The 23,454-nt window shown below is 39.4% G+C and overlaps 1 protein-coding gene across 2 annotated transcripts in view; it reads right to left on the reverse strand.

The window, feature by feature from the left end:
• Positions 1 to 23,454, reverse strand: part of CEP295 (centrosomal protein 295) — a 51,890-nt gene that overhangs the window by 14,958 nt on the left and 13,478 nt on the right. For both annotated transcript variants that reach the window (XM_054725800.1, XM_054725799.1), the window contains exons 7-16: positions 21,761 to 21,944; positions 21,376 to 21,543; positions 18,598 to 18,813; positions 14,790 to 14,879; positions 14,530 to 14,633; positions 11,495 to 11,632; positions 8,274 to 8,371; positions 4,761 to 8,001; positions 3,333 to 3,480; positions 3,040 to 3,183 (exon numbers count right to left, since the gene is read on the reverse strand). In XM_054725800.1, the coding sequence (XP_054581775.1) occupies positions 3,040 to 3,183; positions 3,333 to 3,480; positions 4,761 to 8,001; positions 8,274 to 8,371; positions 11,495 to 11,632; positions 14,530 to 14,633; positions 14,790 to 14,879; positions 18,598 to 18,813; positions 21,376 to 21,543; positions 21,761 to 21,944 (4,531 nt within the window). The remainder of the gene's footprint in view (positions 1 to 3,039; positions 3,184 to 3,332; positions 3,481 to 4,760; positions 8,002 to 8,273; positions 8,372 to 11,494; positions 11,633 to 14,529; positions 14,634 to 14,789; positions 14,880 to 18,597; positions 18,814 to 21,375; positions 21,544 to 21,760; positions 21,945 to 23,454) is intronic.

Consider the following 23,454-nt stretch of genomic DNA (forward strand, 5'->3'; position numbering starts at 1 on the left):
CCTTTGAGTACTATTTGCCTTTTTAAACTCTTTGTAATATTTTGATTAAAAGTATTCCTAAAGTGGTGTGATAAAGGCTATAATGAAAGCTTCCAAAGAGCACGAGAGATACTTGACAGTTCAGGAACAGTTTATTGGACAAGTGGTATAAGCCAACCCCGAAGAAGGAACAAGATGATGAGGGGCCTGGTAGGGGAAGCTAGGGACTTAAGAGTTAATTGGAACTTATTCCTGAATCAAAAGGAAACCACTGAAGAGTTTTAAACAGAAAGAAATATAGGGAGAGTACTCTGAATACATCATGGGAAAATGAATTAAAGCTAGACTGGAACCAGAAAGACTAGGAGATATAGCAGCCATCCAATAAAGAAATAAAGAAATGATGGCCTGAATTAAATGAGTGGTGGTGGGAATGGAAAGAAGTAGACAGATGCCAGAGCTCACCAAGCAGAGCTGAGAAGAACTACTGACATATTGAGTGTCAGAGAGGTAGATAAGAATGTCAAAACTTGTATCTAAGTACTCTTCACTGAAGAAAGAAGGCTGAAGGACAGGAGGTGGAGGTTGAGGGAACAGTATAAAGCTTTCCCTTTTAGACATGCAGACATTATGAAACCTGAAACATGACTCATTAAATTATAGGCATCAATGTTAAGAATTTCCCAATACTCATTGTGAATTAGGAAAAGTATCAATTCCTGAAGCTGTGGTTTGCCAAATAGCACAAAATAGAAGAAAAACTTCCAAAGCCTAGAATAAATAAAATCATTTTTCTAGTATGGCCCCCAGGAGGTCAATTCCTGGGCAGGGCACATGCCCAGTTTGCAAGCTCAATCCCCAGTGGGGGTGTGTGCAGGAGGCAGCGGATCGATGATTTTTTCACTACTGATGTTCCGATCTCTCTCTCCTTCTCTGAAATCAATAAAAATCATTTTTAAAAAAATCTATATATATAAAAGGCTAATATGCTAAGTGTCCCTCTGCCCATCCAACCAGTCGCTATGACACACACTGACCACTAGGGGGCAGCCGCTCAACGCAGGAGCTGCCTGGCTGTAGTGACTTGGCAGCAGCAGTTCTCGGGTAATGCACCCCGAAACCAGAGAGGAGGGAGCCCGATTCCTCGCAGGGTCGTGCAATTCTACCTTCAGCCATGGGTTATGTTGTTGCTGGGGCACTGTTGGCCCTGAATCTGGTTTATTGCACACTTGCATTTGCGTTCCACATCCTGTACAACAGCAAGTTTGCAGAGTGCCCTTTCATACTCCGGGACCCCTCGGGGGATGTCAGAGAGCCGATGTTGGCCCGATCCCCACAGGCCAGGCCAAGGGATCCCACCTGCCTGAGGGACCCTAATCACTCTGCAGACACCAGGGAGGGAACCTGGGAGGTTGGCTCCTGGGCGTGTTGGGCCCTTTTTGTCCAGACCCACCCGGCCACCTTCTAATTAATTTCCTTTCAATGTGCACGAATCTGTGCCTTGGGTCACTAGTAAATAAATAAAACCATGACTCTATGCTATAAGTTCCATAAGATATAAAAAGAAAGCAGAAAAGGGATTGATTCTTAAGAATTACTCTCGCCCTGACCATCAGCTCAGTGGTTAAAGGATTGGCCTGCACAGCAAAGGGTCACAGATTCAATTCCATTCAAGGGCATGTACCTAATGTATTTGGATTGCAGGTTGGATCCCCAGCTCTGGTTGGGATGCAAGCAGGAGGCAACCAATCAATGTATCTTTCTCACATTGTTGTTTCTCTCTCTCTCCCCGATCCGTTCCACTCTCTCTGAAAATCAATGGAAAAAATACCCTCAGGTAAGGATTATTAAAAAAAAAAAATTTCTCTCAATCTCTATTTTCTTTAATTCTTTTATCCAGAAACAAAGAAAATATTTTATGGTTGAAGACCAAAATAACTAATACTAATAGAAATACTACCATGTACCTTTCTATTGACAAAGCTAATTTCTCCCTTAAAAAAGGAATTACTTTGATAAATTTGATCAAGAAAACTATCTGGTGAATCTGAAATCTAAAAATAATCATGAAATTAAAATAGGGCTATTTACTAATTATCTCCAGGAGGAATTTTTTAGATAATGGGATCTAGGAAGAAGTACAGCGTAGAAATATATCTAACTCTTCTTAAAGCCAGAATTTTAAGCATACCTATCCTATAAAAGTATAGGTACAATAAAGGTACTAAAGTAGAAAAGCAACAAGGGAAAAGAGAAAAAACTGAGTTATAGCCTAAAGAAACAGGTTTAGATGGCAGACATGAAAGAAAGCAGAGGGAAGCAAGTGTCAGAATATGGGATAGCAAAGAAATTTTGTCTATAGTAAACTGGTTTTCCCCCATGTACTAGTACAAGAAAAAAAACAACAACAACAAAAAAAACCAGTTACCTAATGCCACACTTCCCCCCCCCCCCCCCATTGATTTTTAGAGAAAGTGGAAGAGAGAGGGAAAGACAGAGAGAAATATCAATGTGAGAGAAACACATGTACACGCCCTGATCAGGGTCTGGGCCGAGGAGGAGCCTGCAACCGAGGCATGTGCCCTTGACCGGAATCCAACCCAGGACCTTTCCGTCCGCAAGCCGACGCTCTATCCACTGAGCCAAACTGGCTAGGGACGTAATGCCACATTTAAGACCACATTTTATGTACTATTTATAGAAATCATTTCTTTTTTTTTTTTTTTTTTTTTTATATTTTTATTGATTTTTTACAGAGAGGAAGAGAGGGGGATAGAGAGTCAGGAACATCCATGAGAGAGAAACATTGATCAGCCGCCTCCCGCACACCCGCCACTGGGGATGTGCCCGCAACCAAGGTACATGCCCTGGACCGGAATCGAACCTGGGACCCTTGAGTCCCCAGGCTGACGCTCTATCCACTGAGCCAAACCGGTTTCGGCTAGAAATCATTTCTTTCCAGAAGTACTCACAGCCAGGCTTCTTCAACAACAAAAAATCAGCATCCTGAAAAAACTGTCAAACTATTACAAAACCATATTTATCAAACCATCTGTTTACCTAGTATAGAAGGTCTGCCGCTTGCTGGTGATTCTACCTCTTGTATCACACTAAGTTCATGTTGGTTCAAGTCCAATCCACATTTAACTTTTGCTACAGGTGGCTTTGAGGCTCTCCTACCCAGTTCTTTGTTCAGATGTTCACCTATCAAGTCAATGATAAATTTATGACAATCTATTAACATACTACAAAGTTCTCTTTAATTAGCAAGTTGCAGGAAGTGAAAGCAAAGAATAATCAGTGGAATAATTACAATAAAACCCAATTATCATACTACTCTGCTTGGTACTTACCTTCTGAAAGCAGCTGATTATCATCAGAGTTGCTTCTGTCTATAGAACTAATCTTTTCATGATCACCTCTTGCTTGGTCTTGGAAATGAGGAAGCCACTCTCTGAGCATCTGGTGTTGTAAGTCATTTTCAGGAGTGGGCTTACTTGTCTGAAATAGTGGACAGATGACGGTGGGGATGGCACAGGATAAGGGATCATGGGAAGCATTCATAAGAATTAAAACTCCTTCTTAAATTAGAACCTCAACCAAATACACAGTTCCATCAATCACACTATTACAATTTTTTCCATAGATACATAATAAGAAAGATATCTAATATAAAAAGGGTGATATATTTCCATTGGGAAGTATAACCACTCACAGGCTTCAACCTAAAACAGCCTCCATTGTACATTTCAACAAGAGACTTTATTTTCTTGAGTATCCCCCTCAGCTTTGTTTTCCCATTACTTTTCCTTTAAATGACTAGTAAATCCCTAGAACTCAAATTCTCATAAACTCAACTCAAGCTTCTTTTGAACATCAAAGATTTATAGAATTCTACTTAGGCTAAATCATAAATTTAGGAAATAGCCTTTTAAAATAAAATGGGCACATTCACATTTAAGAGAATATACTCTTATCTCCCATATAGGGAAACTATGAATTTTTGAGTGACCATGCCAGAGTCTTCTCTATAATTCAGTGACAAGAAGCAGGTCCAGCTGTCCATCAGCCTAAAACCATGCCAATTTTACAACAGGTATTAATAAAGAGGGGACTGATTTTAATTCAGACACAAATGTCAACAACGTGCTAACAGAAAGCACAAGGTCTGCTATTTGTAGGAGAGAAATTCTAATTGGTTATTTCATAATTTAATCTTCTTACGGTAAATTCAAAATCCTTTACAACAAAACTTCAAATAACAATCTACATTTTTTAAAGTGTTTGCATTTGCCCTAGCTGGTTTGTCTCAGTGGATAGAGCAACGGCCTGCGGAATGAAGGGTCCTGGGTTCCATTCTGGTCAAGGGCACATGCCTGGGTTGGGGGCTCCATCCTCAGTAGGGGGCATGCAGGAGGCAGCCAATCAATGATTCTCTCTCATCATTGATGTTTCTATCTCTCTCCCCCTCTTCCTTCTTCTCTGAAATAAGTAAAAATATATATTTAAAAAAAAAAAAAAAGTGTTTGCATTTGGTTGTATCAAACTACTGGCTGAAATTAGTTGGGCTTCAAATAACTATTAACTCATAAACACCATGCGAAGTAGTGTTCATGTTTTAATTTCCATATTATTTAAGGTAGAAAATTAAAGCACTTAAGGTCAAACTGCTTATTCTCAATAACTAAGATCTTATTCAGGCCTAAGATGAAAATATTTAGCTTATCTGAGTTGGGTTAATGCCATTGTTTAATTCTTAGGTACTCCAGTTTAATACATACCTGACTGTCTTTAAGGAAATCCTTCAAGGTCTCTTGGTGTTTCTGTATCTGCTGCTGCAATGCGGTTTGTCTCTGTACTAGCAGTTCTTCTTGGGCTTTTTGGCTATAATGCAGAACTTCTCTTTGTAGATCCAACTGCTTCTGAAGTCCCAAGTTATGTTGCTGAGCTAAGTTAGACTGTGAAAAACTTAAAAGTCTACCTTGAAATTTTGGGATCACAGAATCGCTTGAAGAAACTGTATGTTCATTTCTGGATGAATCCGATTCACAAATATCTTTATATTTAACTTCAGCAAAAGGTAGTGAAATAAATGAATGTTCTCTTTCCTTGGGTAGAAACAAAGAAGGAATAGTGTGCGCAGAAGATTCAGTTTCAATCAACTTACCTTTTCTGGTTAAAAGTAGTTCCTCCTGGGCCTTCTCATCAGAGTGCACCATTTCATTTTGCAAGTCCAAGTGTGCTGTCAAATGAACTTGCTGAGGCAGACTAGGTTGTGAGAAACTTAAAAGCCTATCCTGTGATCTGGTTGGAAAAGACTTCTGGATTCTTTCAGAGTCAACAGGCAGTGCTATTTGGGATAAGGCTAAAGAGGAGCTAACCTGCTCAGATGATACCCTTTTATCCAATTTACTTAGTCTTTTCGAAAGCAATTCTTCCTGGGCTTCTTGCCTAAATCGAATGGCTTCCCTTTGTAAATCTAATTGCTGCTGAAGTACCATCAAATCACGATGGTGAGGTTGAATAAAATGCTCAGAAGATAACTTTTCCTCAAATTTATTTTGTCTGGGCAATATAAGCTGAGGTACAACAGACTGTGATAAACCCAAAAGAGGAGGAGGCAATCTTGGTATTTCAGAATGACTTGAGGAGGCTGTATTATCACTCTCAGTTGGGCAAGGTTCTTGGATTATATCAGATTCAGTTAGAGGTAATGAAGCAAATGAATATTGTACCCTTAGAGGTAAGAAGGAAGAGGTGCCAGCCTGCTCAGGAGATATTCCTTCCCTCCACTCCCTCTGTTCATGTTCTTCCTGGGCTTCCTGTCTAGACTGAATGATGGCTTCCCTTTGTGCAGCTAACCGTTCTTGAAGCGCCTTCAAATTATCTTGTTGAGGCTGGATACGTTGTGATATCTTCAAAAGCCTATCTTGCAATTCTGGGATCTGAAAATGGCTTGAAGGAATTTTATCATCCCTCTCTGTTGAAAAAGGTTCCTGGGTTTTACCAGATTCAGAAGGTACTGAAGCAAATGAAAGGTGTCCTAACTGTGGTACAAATGAGGAACCAGTTTGTTCAGAAGATATATTTCCTTGGGCTTTTTTGCTAAAGTGAAGGGCCTCCTCTGTGGCTAGCCATTCTTGGTGTTCCTCCAAATGACCCTGTGAAAATCTCAGAAATCTTTCCGGAAACCTTGGGATCTTAGAATGGCTTAAGGGACCAGCACTGTCACTTGATGAAAATTCCCGGCATCTTTCAGATTCAGCTACTTGGGTTAGGGATAAAGATGTGTCAGTCTGTTCAGAAGAAATTCCTTTTTCAAATTCACTTTGGAGTGCTGTCAAATTTTCTTTCTGTGGCAGGCTATGCTGTGGAGAACTGAAAGGCTCATCCTGAAATGTTGGGATTACTGAGCGACTTGTGGGAATAGTCCTTTCCTTCTCAGACAAATAAGGATTCTCAATTCTTCTGGGCTCTGTTTTAACAGAAGCTTGCAACACAGCTGAACGTTGAGCACCCATTGGTGGAAATGAAGAACTCATCTGCCCAGACTTACTGTCTCTCAAATCCCTTTGTCTATGTGAAAGTAATTCCATCTGGGCTTCATGCCTCGCCTGAAGAGCATCCCTCTGTGCAGTCAGTTGTTCTTGGAGCAACTTCAAACTATTGTGCAAAGGTAGGAACTGCTGCAGGAAACTCAAAGAGCCATCCTGAGATTTGGGGATTTCAGATTGGTTTGAAAAAAGTCCCTCCTCATTTTTAGATGAACACTGCTCCCAGATTTTTCCAGACTGAGTACCAGCAGAAACGAATGGAGGAAATGTATGCTGAGCTACCTGCGAGGGGAGAGAAGGTGGCTCAGTTTGTTCAGACCATACTCTTCCACCCAGCTCACCCTGTTTATGTACATGTAATACTTCCTGGGCTTCCCGCCTGGCCTGAATGCTGTCTCTCTGAATATTTAACTGTTCGTGAAGAAATTTTAAATTTTCTTGCTGTGATAAGATAGACTGTGAAAAACCCAAAAGCCTATCCTGAAGTTGTGGGACCCCAGGATGGCCTGAGGGAACTGCAGTGTCATTCTTGGATGGAGAAGGTTCCTGGATTCTCCCTGATTCAGCTCTGACAGAAGGCAGTGAAGCAAATGAATCCATAGGTACCAATGGAAGGAATATAGAGGTGCCGGTTTCACCTTCTAAGTCTTTTTGTTTGCCCAAAAGCAATTGTTCCTGGGCTGCCTGTCTGGACCGAAGAACTTCCTTCTGTAGGTCTAACTGCTCTTGGAGAAGCTTCAAATGACCTTTCTGGGCTGTGATGTTCCCTGAGGATGGCAAAGACTTATCCTGCATTTGGCTGATTACAGAGTGTCTTACTGTATCTTTGCTCATTGTTGAAGAGGGTTCCTGGATTTTTCCAGATTCAACTTTAGTAGGCTGAGATATAAAAGAATGCTCAGCTAACAGTGGTAGGTATGAAGAAGGTTCCCTTGGCTTAGAAGATGTATTTTCATTGTTCTCTGAGAACATTTGCTGGGAGTCTAAAGTGCCAGCTACTTCATTAGCATGCTGCAGTATTAGTGGCCTATCATGTGATAAAGTCCTTGAAAGTATATGAGAATCTTTAGGAACTGATTTATAGTCTCTCTGCTGTGTTTCAGTCTGTGAAAATTCCTTTGGCTGTTCTTGTGATCCCAAACATTTCTTCGCTAAAACATCTGTTTCTGTTGTCCCTACCTGTCTTTGTGGAAAGCGATTTTGCCTTGGAACCTGAAAATAATCTTGTCCTAATTGGGGGATCTGTGTGGGTTGTATATGTTCATATTTGTTAGGGCTCAATTTGGGTCTCTGACCTTGATCCCAAAGTTCTGATATAATAGTGGGTCTTTCATATTTCTGTAGTGGGGCTGATACAACAGAATCAGATATTGATGATGCAGCTGGCATGGATGGATACTTTCCTTTTAACATAGTCTGATATTGGAGTAATTGTTTCCTGGCTGTTTCAACAGACTGTGTATGAAGCCTACCAAAAATGAACACAAAAACAAAACAAATAAATATTATTCTTTTTTGATTAAAAAAAAAGCTCCATATTCTCAAGTGTCTATACATTAAATTCAATAGTAATCTAGGATGGGCCAGAATCATGCTGGAAAAGGAACAATGTTCACACTGCCCGTAGAGAAATTTATATGCTATAAATTTAAGGGAATCCCGATAAGATCTTCATATAAAGAATAAACCCTGAAGATGTAGCCACACACTATAAAACATGAATTGTACCCTAGCTAATACCTCTTTTGCTGTAAAAGCTGATGTTGATAGTTGCGAATCATCTGCCTATGACTATCTTCATCAGTACTTATGGTGCATGATGCTTGAGAACTGCCAACCTAATAAAAGACAAAGCTACTAATTAAAAGGCAAACCCAGAAACAAGTACTAAACTGAAGTTCTATAAATAACTTCCATATAGCTTTATTATTACTTTTTAAAATAAAAGACTGGCACTTCTACTATTAAGAAACGAAGTCATTTACCATTTTCTTTTAGTGCCAACCAAGTCCAAGAGCTCAACATACCCATTACATACAAATTATGGTCATACACACTGACACCCTCTAGAAGCTAAAAGCGTTTAGGTTTGCATAAACATATATATGAGCTTATATATACAACTTTATATATATATGTACATGATTAAAAAAAAGAAATTATCAAATAAGAATCAGAAATGCATTTTACTTTTCTGAAAGCTATGATTTCTTATGCCATATGCCCTCCATTTTGCAGACCTTGATTTAAAAGACTTCGGATTTAATGGACAAAGTTTCCAGTCTGTATGTCATATGTGAGAATTAAAACTTTGTTAATTTTTAAATGCTTTAAATCTGCCGAAACCGGTTTGGCTCAGTGGATAGAGCGTCGGCCTTTGGACTGAAAGGTCCCAGGTTCGATTCCAGTCAAGGGCATGTACCTTGGTTGCGGGCACATCCCCAGTAGGGGATGTGCAAGAGGCAGCTCGTCGATGTTTCTCTCTCATCGATGTTTCTAACTCTCTATCCCTCTCTCTTCCTCACTGTAATAAATCAATTAAAAAAAAAAAAGTAATAAATGCTTTAAATCAAGATTTGCTTATAAATAAAGTTTACTTTTTGTTATTAATTCACTGTTATTTTTAACAAATTTTAGCAAATATGCAATATGTTGGAAAAAACACTAGTAATTTTGTCGACATAAATATTATATAATTCTAACTATAGTCTACATATTTAAATCCAGGAGTCACCGCTCATAAACAATGTTCAGCAAATGATTGGCACATGACCATACCACCTCTCGCTGTAACTCAAGCATGTCAAACTCACGGCCCATGGGCCGCATGCAGCCCACAACCAATATTTTTTTGGCCCAGCCAATGTAATGATATGTAAGAAACATTTAAATAAAAATTTTGTAACTTAATTTTTACAATATCCTATTATACATAATTATTAATAACCAACTACAACATTCGCTAATGACTGATTACTATAATCGTGTTGTATTCATTTCCCTTATGTGCCTTAGCAGGCGTACCATTTCTCTCCACTAATACTAGCAGCAAATATTTTAGCAGCCGATGGTCACATCATTACATTAGTCTTGGACTGACTTGTTTGGTGAGCGCAACAGGAAATACTTCGCTTTCAGAGAACAAGAAAAATAGGTTTATTTGTGTTATGCTTATTAATCTGTGTAGTCAGTGTCTGGGAAGTTAATGTTCAAGAAAAAATATTAATTTTTATTAAAATGTTCTATTATTTTATGTTAATGACTAGAGGCCCGGTGCACGAAATTCGTGCATGGGGGGTGGGGGTGTTCCTCAGCCCAGCCTCCACCCTCTCCAATCTGGGACCAGTGGGACATCCCTCTCACAATCCAGGACTGCTGGGCTCCCAACTGCTCACCTGCCTGCCTTCCTGATTGCTCCTAACCACTTCTGCCTGCCAGCCCACCCCCTAACCACTGCCCTGCCAGCCTGATTGATATCTAACTGCTCCCCTGCCAGCCTGTTTGCCCCCAACTCACCTCCTCTGCCAATCTGGTCACCCCTAACTGCCCTCCCCTGCAGGCTTGATTGCCCCCAACTGCCCTCCCTTGCAGGCCTGGTCCCTCCCAACTGCCCTCCCCTGCTGGCCATCTTGTGTCCACATGGGGGCAGGATCTTTGACCACATGGGGGCAGCTATCTTGATCTTGTGTGTTGGAGTGATGGTCAATCTGCATATTACTCTTTTATTAGATAGGATAGAGACCTGGTGCATGGGTGGGGGCCAGCTGGTTTGCCCTGAAGGGTGTCACGGATCAGGGTGGGGGTTCCCTTGGGGCGTGGAGCAGCCTGGGCGAGGGGCCTGTGGTGGTTTGCAGGCCGGCCATGCCTGCTGGCGACCCAAGCGGAGGCCCTGGTATCTGGGATATATTTATCTTCTACAATTGAAACTTTGTAGCCTGGAGAAAGCCAAGCCTTCTGTTCGCTCCGTGGCTGCTTCCATTTCTGTTTTGATTTGTTTACCTTCTATAATTGAAACTTTGTAGCCTTAAGCGGAGGCCTGGGTTGGCCAGGGCAGGTTGAAAGCTTGGCTTCCTCGGTCGCCGGGGGCAACCCTAGCCTGCTCTCTCCAGCTACGTGGCTGCAGCCATTTTTCTTGGGATTTATCTTCTATAACTGAAACTTTGTATTCTTGAGTGGAGGCCTGGGCCCGCCAGGGTGTGTGGGAAGCTTGGCTTCCTCTATTGCTGGGGAAACCCAAGCCTACCTCCTGCTCTCTGTGGTGGCAGCCATCTTGGTTGGGGTTAATTTGCATACTCACACTGACTGGCTAGTGGGCGTGGCTTGTGGGTGTAGCGAAGTGATGGTTAATTTGCATATTACTCTTATTAGGTAGGATTACTCATTTTAGCCCTTTGTATTCAGTATGTCTCTATTGAAATAAACCTACATTTCTATGAAAATTGAAGTTATTGCTTTTTTGCGGCCCACATAAACTTAAATGTTGCTTATTTGGCCCGTGTTAACCTTTGAGTTTGACATGCTTGCTGTAACTGGTTCTGTTGTCTCGTGGGGTGACTTTCTGTAGCAGTTTAAAAGCAGGTGGCCGCCAATGTTCCCACGTGTGCTAAGCCACAACCCAGCCATGTGCATTTGTTTACTTGAGGTGACTGGTGAATGCATGCATTTACTAGCCCTTTCCAGTATAAATTTAAAATTACAGTTTACACATATAAAACTTTTCTGTGAAATTAAACTTTTCATACGATTTAATTACAGAAACGTGTCTAATAAGTAAAAACAGGTAAAATAACTAATTTGTTAATTTTTTAACATTTGCATTGGGAAAACCTACTTTATTATTTAACAGACTTTCGGCTTTAGCAGACACCCCCTCGCCCGAATTAGTACGTTATATTGAGGTTTTATTGTATTTCCTTATCCCCCAGTGGTCTATGTAGGGATGAGATTTCCCCGTATCCTACCTCAGCCTGGTGAGGTTTTTTTATTTTTTCTTCTTCCAACTGAGCTCTGAAGCAATCAGTTTCTAATCTTAACTTCTGTTGTTCAATTTGTTCAAGTAATTCCAATTGCTTTTGCTTCTGTTCTTCTATTTCCATTATCTAGGTAAAAAGGAAAAACACAAAACTATGGATCTATTAACAACAAACTCACACAAAAGAAAAGTTTATAGTATGAATCACATTGAAAAGAAACAGGTATTTTCACCAACAGTACCAATTATCCCAGAGGATTATCTGTTATTGTGCTGCTGTTGTGTGTGTGTGCGGGGAGGGGGGGAGGGGGGGAGAGAGGCAGGGAAGGGAGTGAATGATGGGAAAAGGGGGAAAGGAGAAAAAGGGAAAAAATTTAAAAAGAGGCAGAAAGAAAACAACAACACATTAACTATTTCTATTTCCTGGAAGCACAGGGAAGCCTTGATCATCACTGAAATCCCACCTCCACAGAAATAGAAAACAATGCTTGGCCAAATTCTGTGTTCACATCTTTAACCTTTTGCACTCGGATGTCGAGTGTGACTCGACACGGTTAGCATCGGTAGCAGGAATCGAGAAAAAAGCAAGCGAGTGCAAAGGGTTAATTTTACAATGTACTAAGTAAGAAATGACAAAGAAATTAAATGTCAAGGCCTCCCCAAACACTTTGCTTTCTAAGGCATACCCATAGAAGAATGCAGTTACTTAGAACCCAAATAGTAATACACTGATAAACATAGTCAGGCATGAGACAGAGTCTGTCAATGGCACATGGATGACACCTGAACTCTAATATTACACCAATATACACACAGATCCAAGTAAAAAGAACGTATGTCAGAGTGACCAAGTTTCATGAGGACAGGGACTGGGCTAACCTGGTTGCTTGCTAAATCCAGCATCTAGTCAAGTCCCTGATACATATGTAATACATAATAGATATTTACTGAACAAGTAGAAAAATGAATGTGAAGTTTTATTAAGAGGAACACTTTTATTAGAGACTAGAGGCCCAGTGCACGACATCCGTGCACTAGGCAGGGGGGGCAAGGGGAGGAGGGTGTCCCTCATCCTGGCCTGAGCCCTCTTGCAGTCCAGGACCCCTCAGGGGATATCTCCCTGTGGGAGTACCACTCAGCCAGAAGCCAGGCTCGCTGCTCCTTAGTGCTGCTGCAGAGGTGGGAGAGACTTCTGCCACCGCCACTGCACTCGCCAGCTGTGAACCTGGCTTCTGGCTGAGCAGCGCTCCCCACTGTGGGAGTGCACTGACCACCAGGGGGCAGCTCCTGTGTTGAGAGTCTGCCCCTGGTGGTCAGTGAGCGTCATAGCAACCGGTTTTTCTGCCGTTCGGTTGATTTGCATATTAGGGTTTTATTATACAGGATAATAAAAGATGATCTTGTTTTCAAAACAAAAATTGTCTCAATCTGAAACTTTACCTATTTCTAGTCAGGTAACAAACAGTTAAAAATTAATAAGGCTATAGCAAGTTCCTATCTTCATTTCCTTCCTTTCCCTCAGGCATAGGAACCACTGAATTTAGCTGTTTACAGTTCTGTAGTACCTCTAGAACAGCATTGTCAATACAAAAGTCACTAGCTACATGTGACTAGGTAAGTGAATTCAAATTAAGTAAAATTTAAAATTCAGTTCCTCAATTACACTAGTAATATTTCAAGTATTTAACAGCCCACATAGCTAGTAGCTACATGGACACAAATATAGAACATTTCCATTACCACAGAAAGTTCTATTGGACAATAATGCTTTAGAATATTGATTAAAAAACATTTATCTGAGAAGAAATACTGACTCAGAATTTAACTGTATAGCTGTATTTTTATAAAAACTATAATTAGAAACTGACTGACTTAGTAACAACTAGCTTCTTTCAAGGTAATTTGTATTAAAATAAATATTTTGCCTTAGCTGGTTTGGCTCAATAGATAGAGTATCGGCCAGGGGACTGAAGGGTCCTGGGTTCGATTCTGGTCAAGGGCACGTATCTCGATTGCAGGTTCGCTGGCTCTGGTTAGGGTGTGTATAAGAGGCAACCAATCTATGTGTCTCTCTCACATTGATTTTTCTCTCTGTGTCTTCCTCTCCCTTCCACTCTCTCTAAAAATCAATGGAAAAATATCCTCGGCTGAGGATTAAAATCTATATATATAAAAGCCTAAGCAACCGTTACAATGGAATGACTGAAACGACCAGTTGCTATGACACGCACTGAGCAGGCTAGCAGTTAGGGGCCAGCAGGCAAGCAGGCAGGCAGGCGAATGGTTAGGAGAGGGATGTCTGACTGCTGGATGTCCAACTGCAGGGATCGGGCCTAAACCAGCAGTCGGACATCCCCTGAATTGCGAGAGGGTGCAGGCTGGACTGAGGGACCCCCCCTCCCCGGTGCATGAATTTCATGCACCGGGCCTCTAGTAAATAAATAAAGGAAAAGCTGTGTTGAGACTGAATATTGAATGTCATATGTAATTGAAAAATTAAAACAAAGAAACAAACCAAAAAAATCTTAAATAAATAAATAAAATCTTTTACTAAAGTATATGGAACCACAATTATAGATAAGATGGTTGAATTTAAAATTTTCTTCTGAAATACTATTTTTCAAAAAATCTTTAAAATTACAAAGCCCAGGCAAATGACCAATATTATGACAGGGACCCATTTATCCCACAAATATTTATTGAACTCTTATTATGCATAAAGCACTATACCAGAAATTCTGTAGAATAAAATACATTTTAAAAAAGTCTCCGACTTTAAAAAACAATACATTTTATAGGAAAGATAAGATATATACAAAAGTATAAAATGCGAAGCAGAAGTCATAAAGGTCAAATGAATAGTACATGTGAAGATGAAGTGCCTTCTATCAGCTGAATGTGTAAGTCAAGGTAGAATAAATGGTATCAAATATAGCCAGATATTAAGACAAATTTCACTGGTCAAACAAAATTATAGTACCAAGGGGAAGAACAAAACCTTTAAAAACAAAAATTTCAAATTACCTGTTTCTGTCTTGCTGCCATTCTAATTCTGATTGCTTCCTCTTGAGGATGGAGTAGAACTGAACTCTGAGCTACAGCTGTGATTGGCTCGGTCTCATTTATTTCTAAGAGGATTCCCAAAACAAAAATTAGTTTTAACAATTTAGAATTTTGATACTACTCTAACGCTCTTTATACATTCATTTCATGAAGTTTTATTAGGAAAAAGATTTGAAGAACAAGCAAGTTTAATTTGAGGATGTAAATGTAAAAAAAAATACCTTGTTCCTTTTTAGAGTCTGCATCACATGAAATTGGTTGATCTTCACTAGTGAGTGGTCCAGAGTCAACTGTTAGCATATCACTTTCAACTATTAATAAATACATTATTATGAACATATTATCACTGTTAATCTTAACAAAGTAACAAAACTCTGCACTCAGATAAACAATTCATCTTGGTCCACCTGAATGTCTTATTTAAGATCTAGTCACCTTCCAGATGACCACGTATTTTATATATTAAATTTGGGCCTTGCCCAGCCAGCGTGGCTCAGTGGTTGAACATAGACCTATGAACCAGGAGGTCATGGTTCGATTTCCGGTCAGGGCACAGGCCTGGTTTTGGGGCTCAATCCCCAGTATGGGGCGTGCAGAAGGCAGCCAATCAGGGACTCTCTCTCATCATTGATGTTTCTCTCTCTCCCACCCCCTTCCTCTCTGAAATCAATAAAAATATAAATTTCAGGTCAGGGCTCATGCCCAGGTTGCAGGCTTGATCCCCAGTGATGGGCATGCAGAAGGCAGCCAACCAATAATTCTCTCTCATCATTGATATTTCTATCGCTCTCTCCCTCTCCTTTCCGCTCTGAAATCAATAAAAATATATTTAAAACAACAACAACAAAAAAAAACCTTGAGCCTAATATAAGAAGACAGATGAAAGACTAAAATTGTAAATAAAAAGGAAAAAAATGAAGAACCATTAAGAAGGCCTGCTGATAGCTTCAAACACAATGGAAAAACATAAAATCAGCAAGACACCAAAGATAAACAGAAGCTAAAGAAATTTAAAAGTACCTTTGAAATATTTAGATGTTACGATTTTTATGAAACCAGAGCAGAGAAGAAAGTTAAAGCAATCATATCAGGGTAGCCAGAAACGCTGCATTAAATATTCACTCATTCACGCACTTATTCATTCAGTACCTACTTAAGTGTTGCATGTTAGGGACACTGTGGTAAATAAGAAATGGCCTTTAAAAAAGAAAGAAAGAAAGAAAGAAATGGCCTTAAAGAGGTTTTACAGGGTGAGTGGGGACAGAAACATTATATAAGTATCCTAGAAAAAAAGATAAAATTAGAACCTATGGTAAGTACTATATAAGAAAAATAAAGGGTTCTGCAAGAGTATTAGATTTCTCTTAGGAAATAACACTTAAGCAGACACTTAAAAGCTAAGGAGGAATCAGCCAGATAAGCAGGTATTAACACCCTGTGAGGGTAAAAACAACTTGGCACATTCAGGGAACTGAATGAGGATCAAATGGGTGTAGTTAAACAAGGGGGGGGAAAATGAAGCAAAAGGAGGCTAGAGAAAGGCCACTCATACAAGGCCTTTTTCAAAATAACCTGGTTGTGAATTGAGATGAAAGAGGCCCCTTTTATTGCAACTTTGTTGGCCACTCCTTTGTACTGCCTTTGCTGTTCTCTAGCCATCTTCTAAGTGCTGGAGTCCCTCAGAAGCCCTCTTCTCACTGAATTCTCTCTTCTAAGAGTTCTTCCACGCCCATGGCTTTATCATCATATGTATGTCTGAATTCTGAACTTACCTCTCTTGCTTTCAGCTATTCATTTAACTGAACAAATATTAACTGAGCATCTTTTATGTACAAGGCACTAGTCTATGTTCTGGGATTTAGCAATGAACAAACTCAAGTTCTTACCCTCATGGAGATGACATTGTGGGATTGGAGGGTGCTCAGGAAAAGTATCAAGGTAAGGAGCAAATAAGCAAAAGAGTAAATTTATGGTTCATCAGATGTCGATGAGAGACACAGAAAAACATCAGGGTAAAAGAGATAGGAAGTGAAGGGAGTGTGGGTGGGGCGAGGGGCTGAAGGCCTTTCTGAGAAAGCATTATTAAGCCAAAATCTGAAGGAAATGAGAGTGAATCATTAAAAAACCCAGGAAGACCAACTGCAAATGCTATGTGAGCCATGTCTGCTGTGTTAAGAATACCAAGGAAGTCCTAACCGGTTTGGCTCAGTGGATAGAGCGTCGGCCTGCAGACTGAAGGGTCCCAGGTTCGATTCCAGTCAAGGGCATGTACCTTGGTTCCGGGCACATCCCCAGGGGGAGTGTGCAGGAGGCAGCTGATCGATGTTTCTCTCTCATCGATGTTTCTAACTCTCTATCCCTTTCCCTTCCTCTCTGTAAAAAAATCAATAAAATATATTTAAAAAAATACCAAGGAAGCCAGTGCCTATGGTTGGGCAGGTGTAGAAAAAGAAGTCAGAGAGTGAGGGTGAAAGAAATGATGGGGGAGGGGTGTGTGTGCAGATCACATAAAGGTTTGATGCTACTGTAAGCACTTTGGTTTTTACTGAGTGAAACTGGCAGTTGTTGGAGGGTTTCCCCCAGAAGAATGATGAGCTGATTTTAACAGGATGAGTCTGGGAAGAGACTATAGCAGGGAGGTAAAAAACTGAAAATAAAAGACCTATTAAGGGTTTACTACAGGAAGCTACACTAGATAATGAACGTGGCTTAAACCAGAATGGTAGGTGGAGAGTAATGGCTGGACTTTGGATGTACTTTGAGGGTAGGACCACTAGGATTTGCTGATGATTCAGATGTAGGATGTAAAAGAGAGAAACCAGAATAACTAGCTTTTGGGCTCAAGCAAAATAATTTTACTACTTATTATTAAAATGTAGAGGACTGTAAGAAAAGCAGGTGTTGGGTAGAAGGGGATATCAAGAGTTCAGTTTTGGAAAAGTTTGAGATGTGATTACTATACAAGGGAAAATGTCAAGTAGACATTTAAATGAGTGGAGTTCAAAGGAGAGATCAAGCCTAAAAAGACACCCTTGGAAATTATCAGTACATAGATGGTAATACAAAGTCATGACATTAGAGATGAACTAGGAAGTGTTGATACAAAGAGAAAAGATTTGAGAAACAAGCTCGGGGCAATGACTAGTGGTTGTAGAGATCAGGATAAGCAGCAAAGGAAACCATGAAGGAGGGGCCAGTGAGATAGGGAAACCAAGAGAGGGCGGGGTCAACAGGTCAAGTGAAGAAATGTTTTCCAGAAGGCATCCTGTTGTACTTGGAATAAAATCCAAATATGGATGAGTCACTACTTTTGGAAGCCTGGTAGCAAAATATTTCCATACAAATACAATCACATTAAAAAAAAATATAGAAGATAAAATTATAAGAATAAGCACATAATACAGTACACTCAAAAGCTGTTAACATGTTCATCTCCTTTGATTCTCTCAAGAGTTGTTCCTAAGGAAAAATTAGAATAGCCTAAATGTCTCAACAAGAGAAAACTGGTTAATTTTGGTTCATCAATTATACTGGATGAATATATATATATATATATATATATATATATAGATATAGAGAGAGAGAGAGAGAGAGAGAGAGAGAGAGAGAGTAATACTACTACATTAAAAGTGGTCTGGAAGGAGATTCACTAGAGTTTTTTGTTTTGTTTTTTAACATATATTGCCTTTAAGTAGCAGCAATATGGGCTCTAAAATGGTTTGGTTTTTTTTACCTCTATTCTTTGATTTTTCAGGAATGAGCATATATACATATTATCCTCACCTGAGCATATGTTTTTTATTGATTTGAGAGAAAGAGGAAGAGAGAAACATCAATGTGAGAGAGAAACATGGATCAGTTGCCTCCTGTATGTGCGCCAAATGGGAACTGAACCCACAACCTTTTGGTATAAGGGACATTGATTGCTCCAATCCACTGAGCCACTGTGCCAAGGCAGAAATGAGCATATTTTTAAGTAACTTAGAAAGGGTGTATGGACTACAAAATGAGACTACTGGACAGACACACCTTGCTCCTGCCTAGAGGATAATGTTCCCTCTTCAATTGTTTCTGATTCAAATGTTGGTGCTTTACTCTCAGCTTCACTAATAGTCGTAGTCATTTCACTTTCATCTTCAGACATGGATTTAATTGTCCATAGAGATTTCTGGTTTCGGATCTTATTTAATAATTTTTTAAAAATAATTTTTGAAGGGAGTGGCTGGGTCTTCATTGCCAAAGGAACTAAAAGAAAAGGAAAAAGAAATTATTCATCATCTATTATATACTCAGTAAATTATTCTATCTTTATACTTAGTTACTGCTACAACTACCGTACTTTCCGGTGTATAATACGACTGGGCGTATAAGATTTTCCTGGGTTAAAAAGTCGTTTTATACGCCGGAAAATACGATATATTGGACTATATTGATGGGATTAGATATAATGGATTAGATATATTGGACTACCATATTTTCCAGCGTATAAGACGACTTTTTAACCCAGGAAAATCTTATACGCCCAGTCGTCTTATATGCCGGAAAATACGGTAGTTAAAACAAAAGCACAACTTTATTTTCCTCACATTATTTATAATTTAACAGTATGTACAATGCTATTCAAACCCAATCACAATTTTATAACCAGGAATAATATTTTTAACTTAAATTTAATAAAGACACCAAAATTAAACTATTTCCCAACAAGCATCTATCACAAATTTGAAGTTGAAAAATGTATCAGTAACATGTTTATTCTGTTTGTAAATGAAGACAGAATGCATACCTCTTAATTTGTAAGATTAACTTTGAAAATATGTGTTGTAAGGTTCTATATGCTAGAGGAGGGTACCAATTATGGCTCTGTACTTAGTAGCTACAGAGAAAAACATAGCATTATAACCTTGAAACCAAATCAAGTGCTCCCAAAGTATTCCTGGTACTATCCGGGAAAATTTCTTCCACTTACCATCATAAAGAGATCCCTGTAGTTAAAAATTCTTAAGTTGTTTCCTCAAAACATCCTTCCATATGAGCTGATAGTACAATTCCAAAACTCAGTATAATACTAACAATTCTCTAAGGGGACAAAACTGTGTTTTGAATGCATAGTGTTCTGACTTAAGGAATAAAATTTAAGAAATCTACAGAGGTTGAAAACTGGCAGACTATAGTTTTGCCTGACCTATGGTTTTCTTTAAACTTTCTTTGTCATAACTTACATGTACAGCACAGTGAATTTTACATTTTTCTATAGAACACCATCCAGATCATTATGTGAAACATTTAAAAAACTCCTTCATGCCCCTTCCAGTCAATACACTCCTAAAGATAACCACTATGCTGCCTTGAGACCAGATTATTTTTGCCTGTTTTTCCCTTTAATTTTATATAAATATGGAATTATATTTAGGTATTTTATTTTTACCTGGCTTCTTTCACTCACCATTTAAAAACAATAGTATTCCTAGGTTCTTTTGAAAAAATAAAGAGAATTGGCAACACCGAACCAGCAATCCCAAATAGGATCAGCAGTAGCTGAAAAGTGACTGTCCTTTATATAAGGCAAGCTGTGCAACTCTGACAAATTACAGATCTGAATGATATTCCCAATGAAAACAACTCAAAGAGTCAAAGGAAACCAGTATCTTCTTAAAGGCACTGCTGATCTGGCAAGAAAATAAAGGATTCTGCAGAGGCCAGAAATGAAATTTAAGTGGGAATTCTGGAAGACAAGTGAGCCCTGAAACCACCTTCTGAAGTTAATGCCAAACCACAATGGCCTTACACTTTGGACAGCAGTGTGGGCCTAGGGACAGGGACAAAGCCTAGAGCAATCACCCAAGAAGTCCAAGAGGAGATCCACATCAAGTTGGAAGCCTAAAGGGCTACCTACCCACAGTGTAGGGTGGAAATGATGAGAAAGCCTGAGTGGTTTTGAACAAAGGCCACAGTAGATAGGTATAGGGGTAAAAAGAGGTCAAAATGAAGAGGACTTAGTCTCGAAGCAGATACAGAGTAAAAGAGTAGGAGGTGTCAGTGGCAACCATTGGTCTAACTTGGACAACTACAAACTGTGGTATCATCAATATATATAAAAGGCTAATATGCAAAGTGTCCCCTCAGGAGTTTGACCCAGAGTTCGATAGCTTGCTATGATGTGCGCTGACCACCAGGGGGCAGCATGGAACAAAGGAAGGCCCTGGACAGCAGGTGGAAGGCCCCGATTGGCCCAGATCACCGGCCAGGCCTAAGGACCCAACCCATGCACGAATTTTGTGAACCGGGCCTCTAGTTTACTACAGATGAGGAAGACAGGAAAACAAGGTTTCTGGAGTCAAGAGATGATCAATTTGCTGTTAATTTATTGAGTTTTAAGTACCTGTGATAAGGTTTAAAATGGTGGAGACAGAGATGAAGTTTAGAAAAGAGATCTAAGTGTGTGCTATTTATTACACACTTAGTGCCTAGCTATAATTAACACAGTAGGATTTCTTGGGTGATCTGATGAAAGTCTAAAAAAAAATGCTGACCTTTCAAATGAATTCAGAATTAAGCATCTAAACCAAGTAACCTAAAAATCTTCAGACTATATGTACATATGAATAAAAGAACTTTCCTCCTATGTATATGAAAAGGATCATTAATAATGGAAATCTGTAAATGCTGTTTCCTCCTTTCATCACCCCTATTCCCATTAAGCACTGTTTGCACTTAAATTAGACCAGACTTTTCTTAACTGTTGGCAAATGATTAGCATTTTGTTCTATGAAACACTGTAATATTCAATTTTGAAGATGTTTTTACCGTCTGCTTCATCAGGACATATTGTTTCAGCTTCTGTCACTGGAGGTTTTTCAGTTTCACCTAAATTTTCTTGTTCCATTGAAAGGTCCAGTTCTTCATCTTGGATCTGATCAGTCACAGTGGGCAAAGGTTCTGGTTCGAGGTGCAAAATCAGGTTTCCTTTCACCTCTCAATAAAGAAATAGAGATATGTTTCCATTCCAAAATGACTAAGAAGAACTTGAGCATAAAAATTTAAAGGCCATTATAGTTTGTAAGTCTAAAACATGATGACCTCTTTCAAACGAACAACTCATTTCAAAATAAAAACTGCTTCATCAATGCAAACGTATTTTCCTACCAAGACATTTAAAGGCATCATTGAAAGTTTACTGAAAATATCTTACTCCTGTCTGCATTGTACATGTCTTCAAAGGCAAATTCGAGCTCTCTCTGCCAGTCTTCTTTCATTTCACTGCGTTTGTATGGAAGTGCAACTAGTTGTGGTGGCATTCGTGCTACAGTCTGTCTCCTACGTGCCAGGTCCTCTTGCTGTAGCTGTTTGAGTTCTTTCATTAGTTTCTCTTGATTCTTCAAGAATAAAGAGATTTCATTAACAACAGCTGAGGCACACACTTGGGATATTAATATTAACAGTGAGGGAAAAGTGGATAAATCATGAGAAACAGGGCCAGGGGTTCCTTTCCCTCCTCTACCATTTGTTATGCCACAAAAAGACATTAATTTATTCATTCAAAAATATTTACTAAATGTCAGATACCTCTGATGTTAGAGATGCAATCTCACCCCTAACCTAAAGAGCAGCAAACAGGGAATTAGTACTCTATCAGTAAGGACTCTAAGGTGGTGGGTAGTACTGATTACACTACAAAGCTTCAAAGGTATCTGCCAGTTACAGTTCTCCTTTCTCAGGATAGTCGTCAGGCTCTATATAAGTAGGCTCTATAGAAGTGCCACGGCTCCTGCAGTGCACTCTGTACCAGTTCTCCTCGTAGACAGCAGCATATACCAGTCTCAGGTAGGCACCAGGATCCAGAGCGCCTGTGGCTTAATAGATGATACTTATTACATCATACTCTTGGAATCACCATGATTAAAGGGGATCTATACGTGTCTCTTTAAGCTGAGAGTCTGGCTAATTTGGAAATTTAAGCAGGAGTTTCAGTGAGGTTATCTAACAGGATTTTGGTGGTGGAGGCTAGGGAGGGAGCATAAGAGAAGACTTCTGATTCCTTGGGATGAGGATTTAGCCGGATAAAAGTGGGTGAAGGAGAAGGCGTGTAAGAAAGAAGTAACAACTACAGTACAAAAGTATGGAAATGAAGACACAGGGTATTCAGAAAAAGTACACTGTTCATTATAGATAGGACATAGAGGGCAGGGATATTCAAGGAAAAAAGATAAAGTTGAAAGGGCAAGTAGCAGCCAAACACTAGTTATAATAGACACTAGACACCAGCAGGAAATATAGTCCCAGGGCACAATGGGATCTACAGCAAAAAGGTTCAGACAGGGGGAAGGAAATGCTCTAGTAGTAATGAGACTGCATAGTTTGATGACATTTTTGGGTAAGAGACACTGAGTCTGAAAAAAGGTGGATAGCCTGTATAACAAAGTGTTTGTCAAGTGATTACATACACACACTACTTATTCTTATATAAAGTTTAAAATATTTTGTCATTTGGAGATAAAATATTTCCATTTTTTTGCCATGCCCTGAAAAAGAATCAAATTATGAAATCACTTCATTTACATTAAGTTTCAAATCATTAACTTCTTATTCAATTAACTTCAAAGTTATTTAAATAAGTATGCTATTCTTGGCTCACTGAAAGCTTGGCATATTTTTCTACTTGAATTATTTATAACATCTACCACCAACAATGATAAAATTACTGTGAGCTTATGAAATTCCAGGCACAATCCTAGGGGCTTCATTCAATTCATTTGATCTCACAAAACAGATCATGAAACGGAGCTCAGAGAGCTTAGGTAACCTGCCTAAGATCAAACAGTGGAGGAGTGAAGGGGCAAAAATCTAGGCTGACTGTCGAGTCCACTTACTTCACCACTAAACACA

Source organism: Eptesicus fuscus, chromosome 13, assembly GCF_027574615.1.
Source record: "Eptesicus fuscus isolate TK198812 chromosome 13, DD_ASM_mEF_20220401, whole genome shotgun sequence".
NCBI classification, from domain to species: Eukaryota; Metazoa; Chordata; class Mammalia; order Chiroptera; family Vespertilionidae; genus Eptesicus; species Eptesicus fuscus.